The sequence below is a fragment of the Bombyx mori genome, chromosome 1 (genome assembly GCF_030269925.1).
Source record: "Bombyx mori chromosome 1, ASM3026992v2".
Classification (NCBI taxonomy): domain Eukaryota; kingdom Metazoa; phylum Arthropoda; class Insecta; order Lepidoptera; family Bombycidae; genus Bombyx; species Bombyx mori.
The window spans coordinates 9918471-9939448 of record NC_085107.1 but is presented as its reverse complement, the minus strand read 5'-3'; the positions used below and the strand labels follow the sequence as shown (position 1 = coordinate 9939448).

Sequence of the window (20978 nt, the reverse complement as noted above, 5' to 3'; positions counted from 1 at the left end):
ATGTTTATTTACACTGTATTTGATATCAGAAACACAAAGAAACTAGGAAAGGATACAAAGTCAATACAAATTATACACACCAACATTTACTAGCAGGAGGTTTCTTTCCTGGGGTAGTTGTAAAAATATATTAATACCTTATTGCAACTAGCCGTTCTCATTTTTGTTTCTATTGTTTTAAGCAGGGCAGACTGGAATGCTTTCGGATATTCCCTCCAGCCCTTTTATCCTATAACCGGATGTTAGATCATATAATAGGGGCGTTTTTTAAGAGGCCCACATCCTCTTAACCTCTGCCAGGCAGCGGCTATGGTTATCCACTAAGTGGAAATTATGGATTGACCCGCGGTCCACCGAGGTCCACCTGCTTGTGCCACAGAACCGGTTCCACGACGCCATGTCGGTGATTCGGTATCCTAAAATATCACAAAGCCGTTCCTGTATAGCAAACTTAAAGCGGCCACAGACATGGCAATCAGTGACAGGAAGATGTCGAAGCAATACCGATCATTTCAATAACAACAGGCACAGTACTACAATATCCAATGTCCCATGTCGGCGAATAGATGCTGCCGATAATCGCACTCTCCCGAAGGATCTATCTTATTTCAGGGAATGCGGAGAGTGTGACTACTGTCGCACTACTGCAGGTTGGGTCCGCGTCATATAATTTCTTTCTTCATAACAAGGATGAAAAAGAAATCAGACTATACCTTTTTTTTTGTTGCTTAGATGGGTGGACGAGCTCACAGCCCACCTGGTGTTAAGTGGTTCCTGGAGCCCATAGACATCCACAACGTAAATGCGCCACCCACCTTGAGATATAAGTTCTAAGGTCTCAGTATAGTTACAACGGCTACCCCACTCTTCAAACCGAAGTGCATTACTGCTTCACGGCAGAAATAGGCAGGGCGGTGGTACCCACCCGCGCGGACTCACAAGAGGTTCTACCACCAGTAAAAGCCCTGTAATACCTCTGTAAGGGACATTCGGAGAAACTTAGTAGGAGTTTACGCTAGCTGAGCCGGTTGAAGCTCAACGGCTCCACCGCGTTAGGTCATCTAGCAATTACAAATTTGTTTCTTCCACAAATATTTTTTTGTGTGAAATAGGAGCTGATAGTTAAATTAATAACTTGGATTTTACTTTGCTATAAAATCGAACGAACATGACCTGGGCCCCGAGGAAATACTTTGTTTTTTTTAATGAAATTCGATAGCTAAATAGGATCCTGATGGTTATTTTACAAAACTAAGTACACATAATACGAGCATGCAATATTTTACATTTCTTATGAATAAAGTTTTTAATTGCAGGTGCAACCTCATGTTCGCATCAATTGCATTTTAACTAAAGATAATATGGTGACCGACTGGAACTCGCCCAGGCGGTGTCACTTGGATTCTAGGAATAATGGCTTCACAGTTTATACTATTGTCGGAATTTTTACAATTAGCAGTGAAATCCGGCCGCGCTCCGCTGTGAATATCGCTATTTGTATGACAATCGTCGATTTCATGAAACATCTCGCGCACCACCCATCCGCATGTTTAACGCACTATAAAAGAAAACTGGAATGCCAATAACTGTATCAAGTTTCATAATAATCGAATGAATGGTTTTGGAGCGGAACAAACGCTTAAACTTTTTTTATTTTTTTTTATTGCCTAGATTTTGGACGAGCTCACCGGCCCACCTGGTGTTAAGTGGTCACCAGAGCCCACAGGTATTATGAAGTGGGTGGGTGAAGACAAACTATTATTTTTATTGTTTTAATTGTATTTTATAAAGATTATGCCTACCTTCATGCCGCAGCGCACATTCCTTTTTGGCAGAAATAAGTAGAATGGTTTTGCCTACCCCTGCGGGCTTACTATATGCCCCACTATTAATTAGCAAGTTTTCAAAAGTATAAGAAATTTTAAAATTTCAAATTTTTCGGTCTGATTTTTATTATACGATGTTATTCCTTTACTGTGGAAGTCGTTGGCGAACACGAGCTAATTACGTATAATATGTTCTTAGAAAAATTGTACATGCTTGCGGAATGCTAACACCGGCGGAATCGCATCGCTTAGTACGAGTAAACTGGGTGTCGTATTCTGTAGGTCACGACTACTGTGATTGGGCTTTGTTGTATTGGCTGACTATTGCAAAAATAAAACTGCCTTTACGTTTAAATCTCGCGTTATATTATTATTTTTAGACTTTTCGTAAAGTTTCGTGAAGTCGTCGTGGCCTAATGAAGTCGTCGTGGCCTAACGGATAAGACGTCCGGTGCATTCGTGTTGAACGATGCACCGGTGTTCGAATCTCAGGCGGGTACCAATTTTTCTAATGAAATACGTATTTTTATTATATTTTTTTTATTGCCTTTGTAGGCAGACGGGCATACGGCCCACCTGATGGTGAGTGGTTACCGTCGCCCATGGATTTCAGCAATGCCAGGGGCAGAGCCAAGCCGCTGCCTACTGCTTAATACTCTCCACAAGCCTTGTTTGAAGAAGGACATGTCATAGCGCTCGGGAAACACCGTGGAGGGGAGCTCATTCCATAGCCGGATGGTACGTGGCAAAAAAGATCTCTGGAAACGCACTGTGGATGACCGCAAATGACTCCGAAACTGGACATCGCTCGAAATGTCGACCCCAAGTATCCCGATACTCTCGGAAGGTTGCAGGGATACTCCTTGGAATTGCGACGCCATGACAAAGGGGTCCTTCTTCGCAGTGAACGCGCAAACTTGTGTCTTTATCGGGTTGAATTGAACCAAGTTCAATTCACCCCATTCGGAGACTCGCCCCAGAGAGTTCTCCACTTCAGACACAAGTTTTGATCGTCTCTCTTGCACCACGCTCCGAGAGAGACTGATGGCCGATATATCGCGCATCCCCCGTGCTGTCATATGCATAGCAATGCATGCCATCAATAGACAGCATGTCATTGATATACAGGATGAAAAGCGTGGGGGAGAGCACCGAACCTTGTGGAACGCCAGCGTTAATGGTCATGGTATCAGAACAGTCACCGTCTACAGCGATGACTGTTCTGATACCAACGTGATGCTCCGCCCATCCAAAAAGCTAGCGATCCACTTGCAGAGACCCTCGGGGATTCCGTAAGATGGTAACTTCGATAGAAGTGCCCTATGCCAGACCCTGTCGAAGGCCTTCGCGATATCAAGGCTCACAGCAAGAGCCTCGCCCTTGCTCTCCAAGGCTTCAGCCCACCTGTGAGTAAGGTATACAAGAAGATCGCCAGCTGAGCGACCGTGACGGAAACCGTACTGTCGGTCACTGATCAGCTGGCGATCTTTAAGATACTTCAGGAGTTGTGTATTTATTATTCGCTCCATCACCTTGGAAAGCAAGGAAGTTATCGCGATAGGCCTGTAGCTCGATGGGTCCGACCGGTCACCCTTCTTGGGGATAGGGTGGACGTGGGCGGTCTTCCATGAAGACGGAACCCTGTTAGTGCAATAAGAGAGGCGATACAAACGCGTTAGCGCAGGTGTCAGCTCAGGGGCGCACGTTTTCAAAACCACTGCGGGGATGCCGTCTGGCCCACTCGACTTATGGACGTCCAGGAGTCGGAGCTCCCGCCTGACTGCACACTGTGTGAAGCAGATATCCGGCAGGGAGCTATCACACCGGGGGATGTTCGGTGGTGTGGCACCCTCGTCGTCCACAGTCGAGTTCGAGGCGAAGAGTTTGACCAGAAGGTCAGCCTTCTCTTTCGCGCTGTGGGCCAGAGATTGTCATCGGACTTGCGCAGTGGTGGGAGACTAGACCTGCAAAAGTTTCCTTCTGCAACTTTGGCGAGCGACCAAAAAGCACGGCTCCCGGAGGGATAGCTCTTCAATCGCTCGCCAACTCTAGCAACGTGCTCCGACTTCGCCTTGGCAATTACCTTCTTGTAGAACCTGGAAGCGGCGTTATATTTCCGCCTTTCCCCTGAGATGTTAGGATCCCGACGTCTCCTGGCATTATCCCATACCACGTATGCGGACCGCTTGAGGTGTGCAGCATCCCTGCTGGCATTGTTATACCAGGGTCTGCTGCGACCCCCAATGGGCACTTCAGAGGAGGGAATAAACAATTCCATCCCCTGGAGCACCACGTCTTTAAGACGGTCCGCACAGACGTCAGGATCAGCAGAGGAAAAGCAGAACCGCCCCCATGGGTAGGATGCGTCAAATTCACGCAATCCATCCCAATCTGCTGACATATACCGCCAAACTCTTCGATACCCAGTCGTCGTTCGACGATCAGGACGAGAGAGTAGTACGGCAGCACGAATAAGACAGTGATCAGACGATCCAAGCGGAGCGTCGACCACCACACTGTATCCCGCCGGGTCTGTGGTCAGCAGAAGGTCCAACAAAGAAGGCTCGTGCTCCTCGATATCTGGGACACGGGTGGGCTGTGTCACCAGCTGGGAGAAGCCGTAGGCCAAGGCGAAATCGTAGGCAGTCCGACCCGGGAGGTCAGTGGTTCTGGACCCCAACCACTCTTGGTGGTGAGCGTTAAAGTCTCCAAGAACCACCACCTCCGCAGATGGGTACTGCTCAAGCACGCGGTTAGTCCCCTCTTGCACATGCTCAAACAGAGCTGAACCTGCATCACTGCTGTGGGACCTGTACAGGCACGCGTAGATTCGGCTACGTACTCAACAAATGTTCACGATTGATTTCCACGGTGAAGGAATAACATCGTGTAATAAAACTGAAATCCGCAAAATTATAATTCGCGTAATTACTGGTGGTAGGACGTCTTGTGAGTCCACGCGGGTGGGTACCACCACCCTGCCTATTTCTGCCGTGAAGCAGTAATGCGTTTCGGTTTGAAAGGTGGGGCAGCCGTTATAACTATACTTGAGACCTTAGAACTTATATCTCAAGATGGGTGGCGCATTTACGTTGTGGATGTCTATGGGCTCCAGTAACCACTTAACACCAGGTGGGCTGTGAGCTCGTCCACCCATCTAAGCAATAAAAAAAAAGTTTTCTTTGTTACGGGCAAGCAGTGAGATTAAACCGTAAAAATAGTTTGAATTATTTATACGACTAGCGAAAACGAAGAAACTACCACATAATAAACAATCAGTAAACATGTCCGACTAGTTTTGCTCCGTGGCATGTCCCGGTATAAGAAGTAGCCAGTGTCAGTCTATAAATCATAAATTGAACAAGCGAAAGTCATATAGCATTATAATTTTATTCAATATATTATTATTTTTTATTTTTTGGGATTGATATGTATAGTTAGCGGTACAGCACAATAACTACGAATAAATAAGGATGTAACTAGAGTTATGACTTCCATCAAAAGCTGCAATATTATCTTTTAATTTGTTTTTGTGGGCAAATACATTGTAAGCGAAGTAGGATTTTTAGGACGGGCCTTGGCAATGTCCAATCCATGTAATCAATGTAATCCAATTACTGACGTATATCAGCGACGGTGAATATTCAACCTCAGGTGGGCGTATGCTCGTCTTTTTACAGTAATAATAAAATAATGTCCATGCCATCGCCGCTATAAGAACGCATTCGAGAAAAATAAGGAACTCATAATACACATTCCGTTTAATGCTACGGTTAGGGAACCCTAAAATATATTGCGGCTTGCTTGTCATCCGTCATCTGGTTGTACTTTCGCAATACGCGTGTAGAGCAATTTGCACGTTGTCTTCTTGAGTCTCCCTCGCCGGTCCCCAAGTCCGCATACGGAGGGCACCAAAAACAAAGGCAAGTGTATACGAGTGAGATCCCTATCCCAAACCCCGGCTCGATGGCGACGGGTTTGCAGCAAAGAGAGACGGGCGCTCTCTCTCATGCCCCGCCACCTGCTTCTGCAAGATGTTATACACGCAGAAGTCGAGTATTGCACGCCCGACTTATTGCTGTCCGAGCATCGCACATACGATGCCCGAGAGCGCGACGTGACGAGAACACGCGTACGTTCCGCCGTGTCCAAGTCGCATCCATAGTATGGGGCTCTGCCATCGGATCAGCTACGATCCGGTGCAAGTACTTCCCGAAGCAACCGGCCAGCAACTGCACCAGCCGGAAGGTGAGCAGTCCGCGGTCGTAATTCACCCCAGTCCCCCAAGAGAAGTCGGATCGCTTCGACGGTCCGATACCGGCCGAACGAACTAAAGGGGTTTAACTATACCAAAGGTGGGGTAACAGCAGTTCATTCGTGGAAATTACTGAAAAATTCAATAATTTCCACTAAGACTGTTTACATATTAATCCAACGTTAAATCTAATTAGTTTTTGTGGTGTACATTTAAATTTGCATCGGTTTGTCGATACGTGAAGTAGATCATTCTAATGACCAAAGTTCCATTGTCGATAAATATGATACATTCAAATGAATTTAAGATAGCTGATTGCATTGGATGCGTTTTCGTGAGTGAGTTCATCCTAAAAAAGTGGAAGAAAGCTTTGTCTTAGAAGAAGAGCCTACAATTTCACAATGTATTCTCTGATTTAATTAGTTAATACTTATCATAAAAAAAGATAAATAAATACATTTGTGTTGTATAATATTTAGATCGAGAAAAACGATCAAGTTCACGGTCAGAGAGAAGAGAGTCGGAAAAAACAAGTAAACGTATTAACAATGCTTCAGATAGATATTGGAACAGCAGCCGAGATGAAGAACATCATGATCGTAGCAGACCAAAACATTCAGCTTCTACACACGATTGTAAAGGTATGTGATAATGTTAACCACATACGGAGTTGAGAGCTGATACATTTTTTTTAAATCAATTTACAACAAACTTTTATAAATAAAATGACAAATACGCTTACAGATCTAACACAAATATATCAATTTTATTTATGACGCTTTCGATTCATGACTGCTGTATATTTTGAAATTAATATTAATAATGGTTGACAATGTGAATAACATTATGTTTAGAGAGATATTCTTTAAAGAATTTTATAGTTGTAATGCATTATCATCGTTAGTATTATAAATCTCGACTGCTGAACTTATAGCCAAGGTTCGGTACAATGAGTGTTCCTGCGCTATTTGCATACATTGGATCCACGCGACGAAATCCCGTTGCTTCACCTTATTGAGAGGTTTAAGCACACCGCGCCCTCTATGAGGCGCCGCTTAATAACTCTGACTCTGTTGACATGTGATTTAACCATGTGTTATATTATGAGTAATCTGTCCTGCCAACTGCTACTTCAATCTCGCTATCATTCCAGCTATGTAGTTTTTTTATCATAGTTCGTCTGCGGATCTCTGGTTTTTGATTAATTGCTTGTATATTAAAAGTCACTTAACTAAATTTAGCTTATTGTAATGACGTTAAATTTGTATTTTTTTTTTCATAACTAAATATTTGTATAGATGGGCAATCACTACAAGACATGGATATTTCGCCAGACAGAAGTACACCTTTATCTGAGAATTCATATGGCGGAAGAGAAACACTAGATAGAGGACGGAGTAACTGTGAAAGTAATGCAGTTCCCCCCGTTGTCGTTCTTGACAATTCTAATCAACCTGTGAGTATTTTAAATTCTAATATGATGATGACAATAAAGACGAAATTTTAGGTTATCTTCTTTACGCGCAATAATATAAAAAAGTGCAAAATAGACACATGTCTAGAGTTTTTTAATTAACGGTCCACCTGATCGCGTTTATTCGAATAATATTTCAAACTCTACTCTTTCTTGATAAAATGCATAATTACATGAATTCCTGAACTTTCTGAAATACAAAGAGATGATAATGAACCATATATAATATCGATATATCGGACTTTACCAATTAATCGATTATTCAAACAACATTATGTCCACAACAGGCATGTAATAACAGCGTCTTAGTCAGATAGAGCACACTTTTAGTTATAGTTTCGTGTCGTAATGAGTCGAATTATTATTGTGTCTTGTCATTAAGCAATTAGTTGCTTTCATTATGTTCGGACAGTAAATAGATAAGTAATAAAACCAAGGCACTAAAGTACAAAATAAGAAGTGATTAATGTCGTATTCATGAGTATTATTAAATATAAACATAATAACATTTTTAGTGCTAATGTAAATGTAAAATTTCAATTTCATTTAAGCAAAAGAAATTAGGTTGTGATATCCGCACTAATACTGTACAAAATTAAATCAGTGATATTTTGTTAGTACGTTCTAGAATTTACTGTAACAATAATAAAATATGATGATTGCTTAAAATAGGAACACATATTAAAACGCCACTTATATGTAAATATGTAGTGCTGTTGTTACATATGCAGCTCGGGATAAAATTATGAAATCAGATCAAACCCTAAATAATTCGTCACGAAAATATATCTCACTATACACTGGGTTGCACTCTTAATTTTCGCTTTGATATTTTTCTCGCTTTACGCTGTTACCTTTATACGTCTATGATGTCCCGCTCGTTCGTTCCATACGCAATGGATAACGAGTTCTGGAACGTCTGGAACCTTCCAGAATTTTCGTGCGGTACGATCTCAAGTAAGATCTCGATCGTTGTGTACCCTTCTGTGTCATTCGTCTTTCCTATACTAGATGGCGTTAGCTGTTATTATTGTTGTCTATTTGTGGTTTCCTTGTCAGAACCGCTGTTGTCCAAGAAATACTCGCCGTCGCCAGGTGCGGTTAACAGAATTATACATACTAGAAAGTATACATTCATGTCAACTACAACAAGATCGAACTTTCAACTCATAATTTTTATATTTCGTTAGTCTAGTGTTATATTAGTTTCTACAACTGACTAACGGAATTCGGCTTTGATTCTCACTCGATTAGCTCCCGGTACTCATAACACAAGAGAATAATCTCAGTTTATATTAATAATAAAATTATAATCGTATAAATAGTAATAATAAGTTATACAGCACACTTTTTTATAAGCTTGGCAAATTTATTATGATTTTAGAAGAACAAGTATTTAGATCATACGTGGAAAATCGGTTTTTGTATAAAACTAAATTACTTTATAGAGTGGTTCATTGCTTGCGGCGGCATTACCCCGCATCGTGGCCGCACCCCCCGCTGTGACGGTACCGCAAGCTAACAACGGAGGCTCCTCGTCTCCTATCAGAGATGGCGCAGACACACCGCAAAGGGACGCGGGTCCGCCGACGCCCACGCACTCTGAGAACACAGATCCACACGCCCCTCCTTTACACCTTGACCAGGCATTACCAAGAAAGAGTAAGTAAAAAGTAAAGAGTAAGTCGTCGTGGCCTAAAGGATAAGACGTCCGGTGCATTCGTATGTAGCGATGTACCGGTGTTCGAATCCCGCCTGCGGGTACCAATTTTTCTAATGTAATACGTACTTAACAAATGTTCACACGATTGACTTCCATGGTGAAGGAATAACATCGTGTAATAAAAATAAAAAATAAACCCGCAAAATTATAATTTGCGTAATTACTGGTGGTAGGACCTCTTGTGAGTCCGCACGGGTAGGTACCACCACCCTGCCTATTTCTGCCGTAATGCGTTTCTGTTTTGAAGGGTGGGGCAGCCGTTGTAACTATACTGAGACCTTAGAACCTTTATCTCAAGGTGGGTGGTGGCATTTACGTTGTAGGTGTCTATAGGTTTCAGTAACCACTTAACACCAGGTGGGCTGTGAGCCCGTTCACCCATCTAAGCAATAAAAAATAAATAAATAAAAGGTTACTCAATCAAACCAAACACTGTTTATGTTCTAGTAACTTATTGCTCAATTTATCACGAATATAATAAATGACAGAATGCTAATTTACGACGTAACTGCCGAACCTAATTCACGCAAAATGAATTTAAAATGAGTACTAAAACTAAAATAAAAATACTAGTTTTGGTTTTGCAAACAACTAACTAAACTTTGTATGAATCTGTGCATTGATTTCAGATTCATCAGATTGATTTCAACTGTACGTTTCGATGAAATCCACCTTTACGTCTGTTGCCTACAAAAAAACATTAGATTTTGTGATATTGGAAACGATCTGCCAAAAATCCTAGTCTTCGATACAATTTCGAAATTAGAACAAATCTTGTCTGCACCTCTACGGTAACATGATGACGTGATGACTTTCTGTGTTTCAGTGGAATGTCTGGGAAGCTATTCATCAGTTGTCGGCGGCACGCTACAGCACGCACCGCCTATGTTGACGCCTTCACTTGTGAATTACGTCCGGTCTGATTTAACATCGCATGTTACCGGTTGGCCAGCCGATATACTCGAAAAACAGGTTTGTCATCTTTCTTGTGCTACTTGTTTAAGAGTTTAAAGCTTTTATTTATTTTCTAGTTCCCATCCTATGAGCAACATGCCGCCATTTAGCGAATTAATTTAATTGCTAAAATCTATTGTTTTGCTTAACGAATGTTGATATATATGTATATATATATAAATCTACAGTGGTTTTTACGGATGTTCCGTTATAACTACTGAACCATGCTTCCGATTGACTTGAAACTTGGTATCCATGTAGAAAATACATGTACTTACCATTAAGTATCCATATAGGCTAATATTTATATGAGTGTTGGACTCCCTAATAATAATGACAATAAATAATAATGTTAATTTTAAATGCCCAGCGAAGCGGGCGAGTACGGCTAGAATACTTATAAACTTAAAATATATATCCTAGTTTCAAAATGTGCTTATATTGAAAGTTTATACTAAATTAAATCAATGAATTGTTTGCCAGACACTCAACTTACTCTAAAACATAATTTGATATTAATTGAAGACATAATGGAATCTTACCAAAGAAAAGGTTTTTTTTTGTGTATGCCTTAATTTTACTATCATTACGTGTTAAAATGATTCGTATTGGTTCGGTATAATACTTTAACGTATATACCATCAAAATATAGCGGCATTAAAAAAAGAGTAGTTGTTAATTGTTCTATTAATTTTATTATGACTTTAACAATTTTTATTTGTTGATACTAAGACAATACATATGACACTGATAATTTACTACGGAGTAAACTAACCTATAGTCACAGCCCACTAAGTTTCTCGGCGGATCTTCTCAAGGGGTCGCGATTCCGATCCGGTAGTAGATGCATTCGCGAAGCGTCGAACCCGTCGCTTGCGACGAAGGGCCCGACGAGAAAATTAACCCTTAGACACAGCCCACTGAGTTTATCGCCGGATCTTCTTAGTGGGTCGCGTATCCGATAAGGTGATAGATTCTGCGAAATGCTGCTTTTGCTAGGGCAGATATTTTTTGTTTATTTTTTATTATTTTTTATTGCTTGGATGGGTGGACGAGCTCACAGCCCACCTGGTATTAAGTGGTTACTCGAGCCCATAGACATGTTAGAAAATTCTCTCAGGTCGAGCCTGTGAGCTCACATATCCGCCCAGGCGTAGCTAGAATAGCCCCTTTGGCTATCAGCGAATAGGTTGGAAAAAAAATCGACATTTCCGTGTGTCACAGGATTATTTGACAAATAATCTGAGTAAGTCGGTTAAGGCGGATCAGTTTCTTGCTTTGCCATAAAATAAAAATCTATTAAATATCATAGTATAAGTAGGCCAAATGATAAAGAAGTAATGAGGAAAAGTAAAGATCTTATTTATCACAAATTACAAATCACTGTTAGTATGTAGTGTTTTATTGTTTTGTTAACGTGCTTGTGTGTCCTACTTTTGCTGTGCTTATTATATTATTATTTGTAAAATCTGTACTATGAATAAATAGGGTAAACAGTAAACAAGGTTATCCAAATGAAAAATAGAAGTTGTTATTGTTATTGCTTTACATTTTGTTCTGGTGATGATTTATAATCAGGATACTAAATTCCCTTGACCTTTATATTACATACACATATTAAACATTATTACATTTCTAGATTATACAATAAAATAGGGTAGGTACTTACATTTTAGCTTGATTATATTAGACTCGTACTTTTCTTTTGTGTTTTTCAGGAAACTATATTTTCAGACCGGTGTAGTGTAATCTAAACTATATCATCTTCGGATCTGCTTCAATACTTTGGTTGAAATTTAATACAGTTCTTTTTCGTGTATGCTCAAAAGTTAATATGTTTTGTAGACTTGAATGATTTTTAATTTCACACGTGTCAATAGGACAAGAAATACGTTTCGAACGCTCCATTTAATATATCACTATCATCTCGACCTTTTTATATTTTTGCTATTTAGTATAAAAAAAATACTCTTCACATCTTGTTGGTTTGCAAGAATACCGCCAATATAGGTCAGAACTATTTGATATTGAATCAGATACAGAACATGATAAGATAATTTTTAACATGAATAGTGAATGTTCGAAACCAATCCGTTAGTTTTTGAATTCTTACCACGGCAACACGGGTCGCGATTTGACGGTGCCGTCGCGATTTGACATCTGTCACTTTGTCTTGCTTCTCGAACGGGACGGTACCTGTATATTGACGGTCTACGCTAAAGTTGTGTATCATCGCTAATCCTTATCCATTCCTGCCCCATACCCTTCTCCCTAAGTGATACGGCGTGAGAAGACGAAGGCATCGGTTCCGGTGAGTGATTGCATGATATTTTGTTAAAATAGTACACACGGCGCCGCGAATCGCGGCACATGTTCGACGCGCACCTCGTGCTGGTTTCCGTAGCCCTAGGCTGCCACGAGGTCGCTGGGTTCGAATCGAACAATTTCTGGTAGCAGAGCGTGGTTAGATTTGTAAAATCTACGGTAATTACCACGAATTGTAATTTTTTTTATGTCTAACCTCACTTAATTTTGTTACTAGTCAGCAGAAGTAGTGTAGGCATAGGGCTCGGTTCTGTTTAAACTATCATTCTGCTGACCTAGGTCAGGTCGTTTAGTGTGTTTCTATCCACCTGGTTAAGAAAATTAGTGAATAGAAATAGTTAGTAATATTAAGACTGATTTATTAGCTTCCACTGCGCATAGCTGACTAATTGTACGTGAGTTGGACAGCTGTGCTGGCTGAGTTTATGACCTAGCACACAGCTGCTACAGTGGTCAGCTATTTTCATACTATTACTACAGATTTATGTTAATTCTGCTCATCATAGCAGTAGATTACCACATCTATTTAAGCATAGTTGTGTGTAACAATCTGAATGTTATTACAGTTTGGGTTTATAATTTATTATTAATTTGTGTATGATTGTAGCTCACTTCCTACTTATATTTTAGTATAATTGAGCTGCAACACATTTGTAATTGAATATAACTGGAGTACTTGTTGAACTTGTAGTAGTAGATTGCTGGTTGGGCCCTGTTTGGAGACTAGCTTAGTTATAGTCCAGAGGCCAACGGTGTATGAGTGTCATTTCAAAACTTATACCAGCAATTTGCTATTATATATATTTTTTGTTATTTGTTTTAATTTGTTCTAAATTTAAATTACTTGTTTGAATTTGTGGTAGTGGATTGCTGACTGTGGGCCCTGCTTGGTGACTGGCTTTGGTATAGTCCTGAGGCCATCAGTGTTTGAAAATTAATTCACAAATTTTTATCAGCAATTTGCTATCATATATTTAATTTTTAATTTTAATTTTGTTATTTGACTTACCCGTTGAACGGTGTGAATACTTTGTGATAGTAAATTGTTGATTGGGTCCTGCTTGGTGACTAGCTTCTAGTTATAGTCTAGAGGCCAGGTGCGCTTGAGTTTAGTTGCAACTCAAAACCTGGTATCAGCAATTTTCTATCTTATAACTTTTAATTTTAAGTTTGTTCTTATTTGTTGAGGTGTCCTTGGTACAGTGGTGAGGTCTAGGTTACCTAAATACTTAGGAGTAGGAATATTTTGGTGGGCTCACTCGTACACTCCTTTAAATAATTCCTTTGATTTTTTTTTTATTTTTTTATTTTTTTTTTTTTTTATTTTTTTTTGAATTTTTTTTGAATTTTTTTTTGAATTTTTTTTTGATTTTTTTTGTTCTGGTTGTAAACTGCAAGTAACATGTCGGTGTCCTACATTCGCGGGAAGGTGACTAGTGAGCTCCGATGGTTCGCATCAGCTCATGCTTTGGTTGACAGAACGGATAGGGATGCAGCATTGCTCGATAGGGCGTCTCAGGTGCACGAACGGTTGGAGGTAGTGTACGATCGGCTGTCTGACCTCGTTGCTTTGGGGTCCGAAGTGGAGAAGGAGGTGATCCATGCCATCGGTCTTGACGTGGACCAGTGTCAGGAGTACGCTGATGTCATTCTGCAACGGGTGGCCGATATTAAGAAGCAGTCGCCTTCCGGTGGTAATGGAGGTTCGGGAACTTCGTTAGGCGTCATATCACGCCTCCCCTCCATCGACCTGCCGATCTTCCACGGTGATCTGAACGAGTGGGTCGGCTTTATAAATTTGTTTGACAGCCTGGTCCATGGTCGGTCGGACTTGACTGCCTCTTATAAGATGGCTCAGCTTCGGGGTGCTCTGCGAGGTGAACCTGGTGAATTGGTGGCACACTTGCCTATCACCAACGACAATTATGCGGTCGCACGCCAGATCCTGTTCGACCGATATCAAAATCAACGACGGTTGGTAGACGCTCAGCTGGCCAGGCTGTTTGCGATACCCAAACTTTCTCGGGCGTCCGATATCAGAACCGAGGTACTGAATCCAGTTACGGTGGCCACTAAGGCCTTGGGCAATTTGGGTCTACCAGTAGACCAATGGTCATATCTGCTCTTTTATATTGTTGCAGGTAGGCTGCCGGTTGAGGTGCTCACTCGCTTCGAGCAGCAGGACAACGCAGGTAGGGACGAACTGCCTACCCTGGCCAATCTGCTGGCATTTTTAGAAGCCGAAAGTCGCAGACACGAGATTATGCCACCACCCTCCTCCTCTGGGTCGCGTGTGCCGGCTTCCGGCCACGCCGTTTCGGTTGCTCAGAGGGGAGGGGGAGGGGATAAGAGGGGGCCGTCTCAACGACTGACTGCGCTCATGGCAGCGGTGGGAGGCCCACGGTGTGCCTTCTGTCATGAGAGCGGGCACGACGTAGCCGCCTGTCCGAGGTTCCGGTCGACGCGCATCAGGGGTAGACGCAACATCGTTGCCCAGCGGCGATGGTGCTTTTTTTGTTTTGGGCCGCACACGGCGAGCGTCTGTCCACAGCCACAATTGTGCCCTAATTGCGACGGTCGGCACCATGCCCTCCTGTGTCTGGAGTCTGCCGCCACTCCGAGGTCATCCGGACGCAGTCATCCAGCCTCGCCGACCGGTGAGCGCACCGGTCGTAGCCCTCGCCAATTCGGCGGCGTGGACCCTCGGGAAGAGGCTTCGCAGGGAGGCGCCGGGTTGGGTACTGCGGGCGGGTGCCAGCGGATGCCCACTAGCTACGCTGGGGTGGCCACGTTGTCCCCCCGTGCGGGGCCGTGTTCGCCTGCTGGATCGAGTAGCCCTGCTCACTCGTCTCCCCTTCCCTCAGAAGTACGGTTTTCCCCTCCGCTGAGGGAGCGGCCGACGCTGGAGCGACTCCCTCCAGTGTTTGGCCCGTTTGGCCATCGTACACGGAGGTATATGAGGCGGGACGGGAAACGAGGGCCTTATGTGGGAGCGTGGGATCCGCTGGCACGCTACGACCTTCCGTCGCGCGCCGACCGGGATAGCGGGGACCCGGGCCCCCGCTAGGAAATTGCCGCTCACTGCAGTGTTGCCCCAGCCCCAGAAGCTGTTTTACTTCCTACCGCTTCTGTTCGGGTGTTGGATTCGGATGGCAACACTGTGTTTGCTCGAGCTCTGTTGGATTCCGGCGCACAGGGCAGTATTATGTCGAGCAACCTTGCAGTACGGTTGGGCAATCCTATTTACAAGTCTTCTTATTCTATTCGTGGAGTGGGCAATGTTAGAATTTCGGACGTGATCGGTCACACTTCATTTATTTTCTCATCGAATCCCAACCCTCGCTTACAGTTTAGAGTCTCAGCTTTGGTGATGCCTGAGGTGATAGGTCGTCACCCTCCGGTGAAGGTAAACAGTTACATACGGTCATTGACTTCAGACTTACGGCTAGCGGACCCCAAGTTTGACACCCCGGGGCCAGTAGACGTACTACTTGGGGCGGATGTACTAGGGAAGCTGCTCCTGACTGGGAAGCGCGTTCTTCATGCGGAGGGTTTGGTTGCAATGGACACAAAATTAGGGCATATATTGTTGGGTCCTGCGTTCCGGTCGGTCGCTGCGAGGAAATCGGACAATTTTCTGGTCGGGTCTACGCTTTCGGAAGTAGTCCAACGGTTTTGGGAACTAGAAGAACCTCCTACAGCTTATCGAGTTAACCCGGATGAGGAGGAATGTGAGCTGTTTTACCAGAATAATACGGGTCGTCTCTATTCGGGCCGGTTCTTGTTAAGACTTCCTTTTCGGGCGAATCGCCCACTGCTAGGCAGTTCGAGGAAGGCAGCAGAGACTAGACTTTTGTCAATGGAGAGACGCATGAGGCGCGACGCGGTGTTCCGGCAGAAATATGTAGAGTTTATGCGGGAGTATGAATCCTTAGGTCACATGTCGGTTTCCAAGGTAGATTGGAGTGCTACAGAGCACTGTTTCCTGCCTCATCATGCGGTTTTGAAAACTCCTAACGGGAAAATTAGGGTCGTGTTTGACGGTTCGGTCACGACCTCCTCCGGCGTCTCGTTAAATCAGTGTCTCCATTCGGGTCCAAAGCTGAACCGGGACATTTCAGACATACTGACGAGCTTCCGCCGGCACCAGATCGTTTTCGTGGCAGACATCCGTATGATGTTCAGGCAAACGGTGATTCATCCGGAGGATAGGCGGTATCAACTCATTCTCTGGCGTGAAAGCTCAGATGAGCCCATAAAAATTTATGAACTGAACACGAACACTTACGGGTTGCGGTCGAGTCCATATTTGGCGGTTCGTTCTTTGCGGGAGCTGGCAGTGAGGGAACGGTTGCACTACCCTCGTGCTGCGGACATTTTGGAACGGGACCTATATGTCGATGACGTATGTACGGGCGTCGACAGTGTCGAAGAGGCCTTATCACGCAAGGATGAACTGATCCGCCTTTTGAGCAGGGGCGGGTACGAGTTGAGAAAATGGCTGTCTAACTGTCCTGAGTTGTTGACTGGTTTGCCAACGGAGTATCAACAGGATCCCCATCTTTTCGAGAATGTCGATAACCCTAACATGCTGTCGGTCCTAGGGATTCAATATCGTCCGATTCAAGACGAATTTACCTATCGGGTGGAGTTGGAAAATCCAAAGGTATGGTCTAAGCGAACGGTGCTTTCCACAATTGCTCGAACCTTCGATCCAAACGGTTGGATCGCTCCTGTCACTTTTCTCTTAAAGTGCTTCATGCAGCGACTGTGGTCTGCTAACCTGTCATGGGACGAGGGGATTGCTGGTGACCTATTGAAGGATTGGTTGAACTTTTTCTCGTCTCTTCCTGATATTAACCACGTGTCAATACCTCGGAAGCTGGTTCCTGCGGGCAAATACAAGGCGTCTCTCCACGGGTTTTCGGATGCCTCGGAACGCGGATTCGCAGCTGCGGTATACTTGCGAACGGTTTCTTCAACTGGAAGGGTTGATATACGGTTGGTGTTAGCGAAGAGTAAGGTCGCTCCGCTTCGGACACGCATGACGATTCCGAAGCTCGAGTTGTCTGGTGCCGCTCTGTTGACTAGGTTGTTAAACCATACAGCTACTAGTTTGCGGTCGGTTATTGATTTAGAAAACACTGTCTATGCTTGGACAGACAGCCAGATAGTGTTATGCTGGTTGAAGGCTTCGGTTCATACACTTGAAGTTTTCGTGGCCAACCGTGTCTCCCAGATTCAAGGTTCTGAGGTCCCTCTAACATGGAGACACGTGCCTGGTGAGCTCAATCCGGCGGACTGCGCTTCTCGGGGATGCTTAGCATCGGAAATAGTTGATCATCAGTTATGGTGGGGTCCCCAGTGGCTCACCATGAAGGCTTCTCAGTGGCCTCCCTCTCGCATAGGAGTTCCTCCAGGTCTCGTGGCTGCACCTGCGCAGTTCGAGGATCGAGGAGTGATTCAGGGGTTGGATTTGGATCTGCTCATCAACCGTTATAGCTCCTTGGACAAGCTGGTTAAGGTTACCGCCTGGATTTTGAGGTTTATTCGGAATTGTCGTTTGTCGGTGTCTCAACGCAATATGACACCTGTTGTGTGTCCCATCGAGCGGAAGAAGGCGCTGCTGAAATTAATTGAAGTTGTGCAAGCCACCAGCTTTCATTCAGAATTGAAGGCGCTAAGGGCTGAGCGCCCTAAGCTTCGTGGAGCTATCGCTCGTCTTAGCCCCTTTGTAGACGGCCAGGGGTTGATTCGAGTAGGAGGTAGATTAAGTAACTCCAATTTACCTTATTCGGCGCGCCATCCTCTTTTACTTCCCAAGAAAAGCCAGTTAGTTGACCTGTTGGTGATGGATCGCCACATCGCAAATTCGCATTCCGGTTGCAATGCGCTGTTGGCATCCCTCCAGAGGGAATTTTGGATTCTGTCAGGGCGTCGTACGGTTCGGAGCGTCCTTTTCCGGTGTTTACCCTGTTATCGGCTTAAGGCGTCTACGATGCAGCCTCAGATGGGAGATCTGCCTCCAGACAGAGTGAAGAAGATGAGGCCGTTTTCTGGAGTTGGTACGGACTTCGCTGGGCCCTTCATGATCAAGGCTTCACGTTTGCGGAATGTTAGGTTAATTAAGGCTTATCTGTGCGTCTTTGTCTGCCTTTCAACCAAAGCTGTACATCTTGAAGTTGTTGCCGACCTTACAACTGAAGCCTTTATTGCGACCTTGGATAGATTTGTGTCCCGTCGAGGCTTACCCGAATTGATACGCTCCGATAACGGAACGAATTTTGTAGGTGCGGACCGTTACTTGCGGGATGTAGTAAATTTCTTGAACAATAACCAGGTGGATATTGAAACGGCCCTCTCTCGTCGCGGTATTCGGTGGACCTTCAGTCCTCCAGGATCCCCCCACTGGGGTGGAATTTTTGAGGCAGTAGTAAAATCGGCTAAGACTCACTTGATGCGCGTGATAGGGCAAACCTCGCTCACCTTTGAGGAGTTAACTACGGTATTTTGTAAAATTGAAGCGGTACTTAATTCGCGGCCGTTGTGCCCGCTCAGTTCAGACCCGAATGACTTGGAGTCGTTAACTCCAGGCCATTTCTTGATAGGACAGCCACTCAATGCGTTGCCGGAGTATCCCCTCTCGGATATCAAGCCTGGACGGTTGAGGCGATACCAGATGTTGCAGCAGATGTCCCAAGATTTTTGGAAACGTTGGTCCCTTGAGTATTTACATCTGCTCCAGCAGCGCTTTAAGTGGACGGATAGAACCAGTCCCCCTCACGTCGGTGACCTTGTGTTGGTTAAGGATGCTAACCTGCCGCCACTGCGTTGGCGTAGGGGGCGCATTGTTAATCTGTTTCCCGGTAAGGATGGGACCCCTCGGTCTGCAGAGGTTCTGGTCGGGGACTCGGTTCTCAAACGAGCGGTCACAACGTTGTCCCGGCTGCCAGTTGATTAGGGACAGGTAGGGGACCTGTCCGGGCGGGTGACTGTTCGAAACCAATCCGTTAGTTTTTGAATTCTTACCACGGCAACACGGGTCGCGATTTGACGGTGCCGTCGCGATTTGACATCTGTCACTTTGTCTTGCTTCTCGAACGGGACGGTACCTGTATATTGACGGTCTACGCTAAAGTTGTGTATCATCGCTAATCCTTATCCATTCCTGCCCCATACCCTTCTCCCTAAGTGATACGGCGTGAGAAGACGAAGGCATCGGTTCCGGTGAGTGATTGCATGATATTTTGTTAAAATAGTACACACGGCGCCGCGAATCGCGGCACATGTTCGACGCGCACCTCGTGCTGGTTTCCGTAGCCCTAGGCTGCCACGAGGTCGCTGGGTTCGAATCGAACAGTGAATGAACAGACAGATTTCGTTTGCTTTGAAAACGTTTGATGTAAGTTAGAATGCAGTCGTTATTTAATTGAGACAGAATACGTTATGATATTATCAACCACTCACTCGGTCGCGCTGTCGAAAACGTTGCTCACAGACTGAACGCGCAGTTGACTCCTGTAAAGGTAGAAGTTTCTAAGACTTCTGCTGCCGTAATTTTTTAAGAAGAATATTGAAGCAAATTTCGTCGTTCGTCCCTTTTTTTTATTCCCTATGTTCGCTTACGGCTGCGGTCTTGAATAAACAAGATTGTTTTGTAATATATAAACATTATTAAATATTGTCAACTAATTTTAAAATGAAATTTATCATTGAAAAGAAAAACGGTCCGACTAGAGAATTTATTTGGCGACATGTGTGATTGATTTGCATAAATAAAATCTAAATGTTTTTATTTGTTTTAATGCTACGATAATTTCATCGATCTGATCTCATATCGTTTCATTCCATTCGTATGTTATCACATAATCATATTTAGTATTCAAGTAAGTTAAAGTAAATGAAGATTTCGCTAGGAGGACTAATCTTGCATCATTGACCAGTAATAATAAAAATGTGTTCGCTTACACAGTTAATCAGTCAGCATCAGCGACAAACCATATGTTTGTAAATTTTACCCATAGCTACTTAATTAATACTTAATTTTCAAATATGTTCCTCATATAATTTGACTATAAAAGTATAGTTCTTTGATCAAAATTAACCAAAATAATTTGCTATAAACAATAAACATTTGCAATGTGTAATGAGTGTTTGTTCTTTAGGCGAACAAGTTTACGGAGGAAGCGTATCAACTAGGCTGCTTGCAATGTACGCGGGTGTCATCTGAACTCAAATGTGCTCGGTCTCTTGTACGTCACACCGAAATACAAGCCACACTTCAGGAGCAAAAGTGAGTTTATCATTTAAGTCTTCCCTAAAAAAATATATATTTTATTTATTGATTTATTTATTTATTTATTACACTTTATGTAAAATTTGCATTGGCGGACTTGATGCTTAAGGTATTTTCTATCAGTC

General features: G+C 43.6%; 1 protein-coding gene across 3 annotated transcripts in view; it reads left to right on the top strand.

Moving 5' to 3' along the window:
* LOC101741166 (WW domain-containing adapter protein with coiled-coil homolog) overlaps positions 1–20978 on the top strand; it is a 31836-nt gene that overhangs the window by 7386 nt on the left and 3472 nt on the right. Inside the window, exons 5-9 of one of the 3 annotated variants that reach the window (XM_004929821.5) lie at positions 6561–6722; positions 7380–7537; positions 9004–9217; positions 10105–10250; positions 20723–20850. In XM_004929821.5, coding sequence (XP_004929878.1) covers positions 6561–6722; positions 7380–7537; positions 9004–9217; positions 10105–10250; positions 20723–20850 — 808 coding nt within the window. Of the gene's footprint in view, positions 1–6560; positions 6723–7379; positions 7538–9003; positions 9218–10104; positions 10251–15762; positions 19785–20722; positions 20851–20978 lie in introns of those variants that run through there. The other 2 variants (XM_062668994.1, XR_009973365.1) reach the window with 2 other exon arrangements.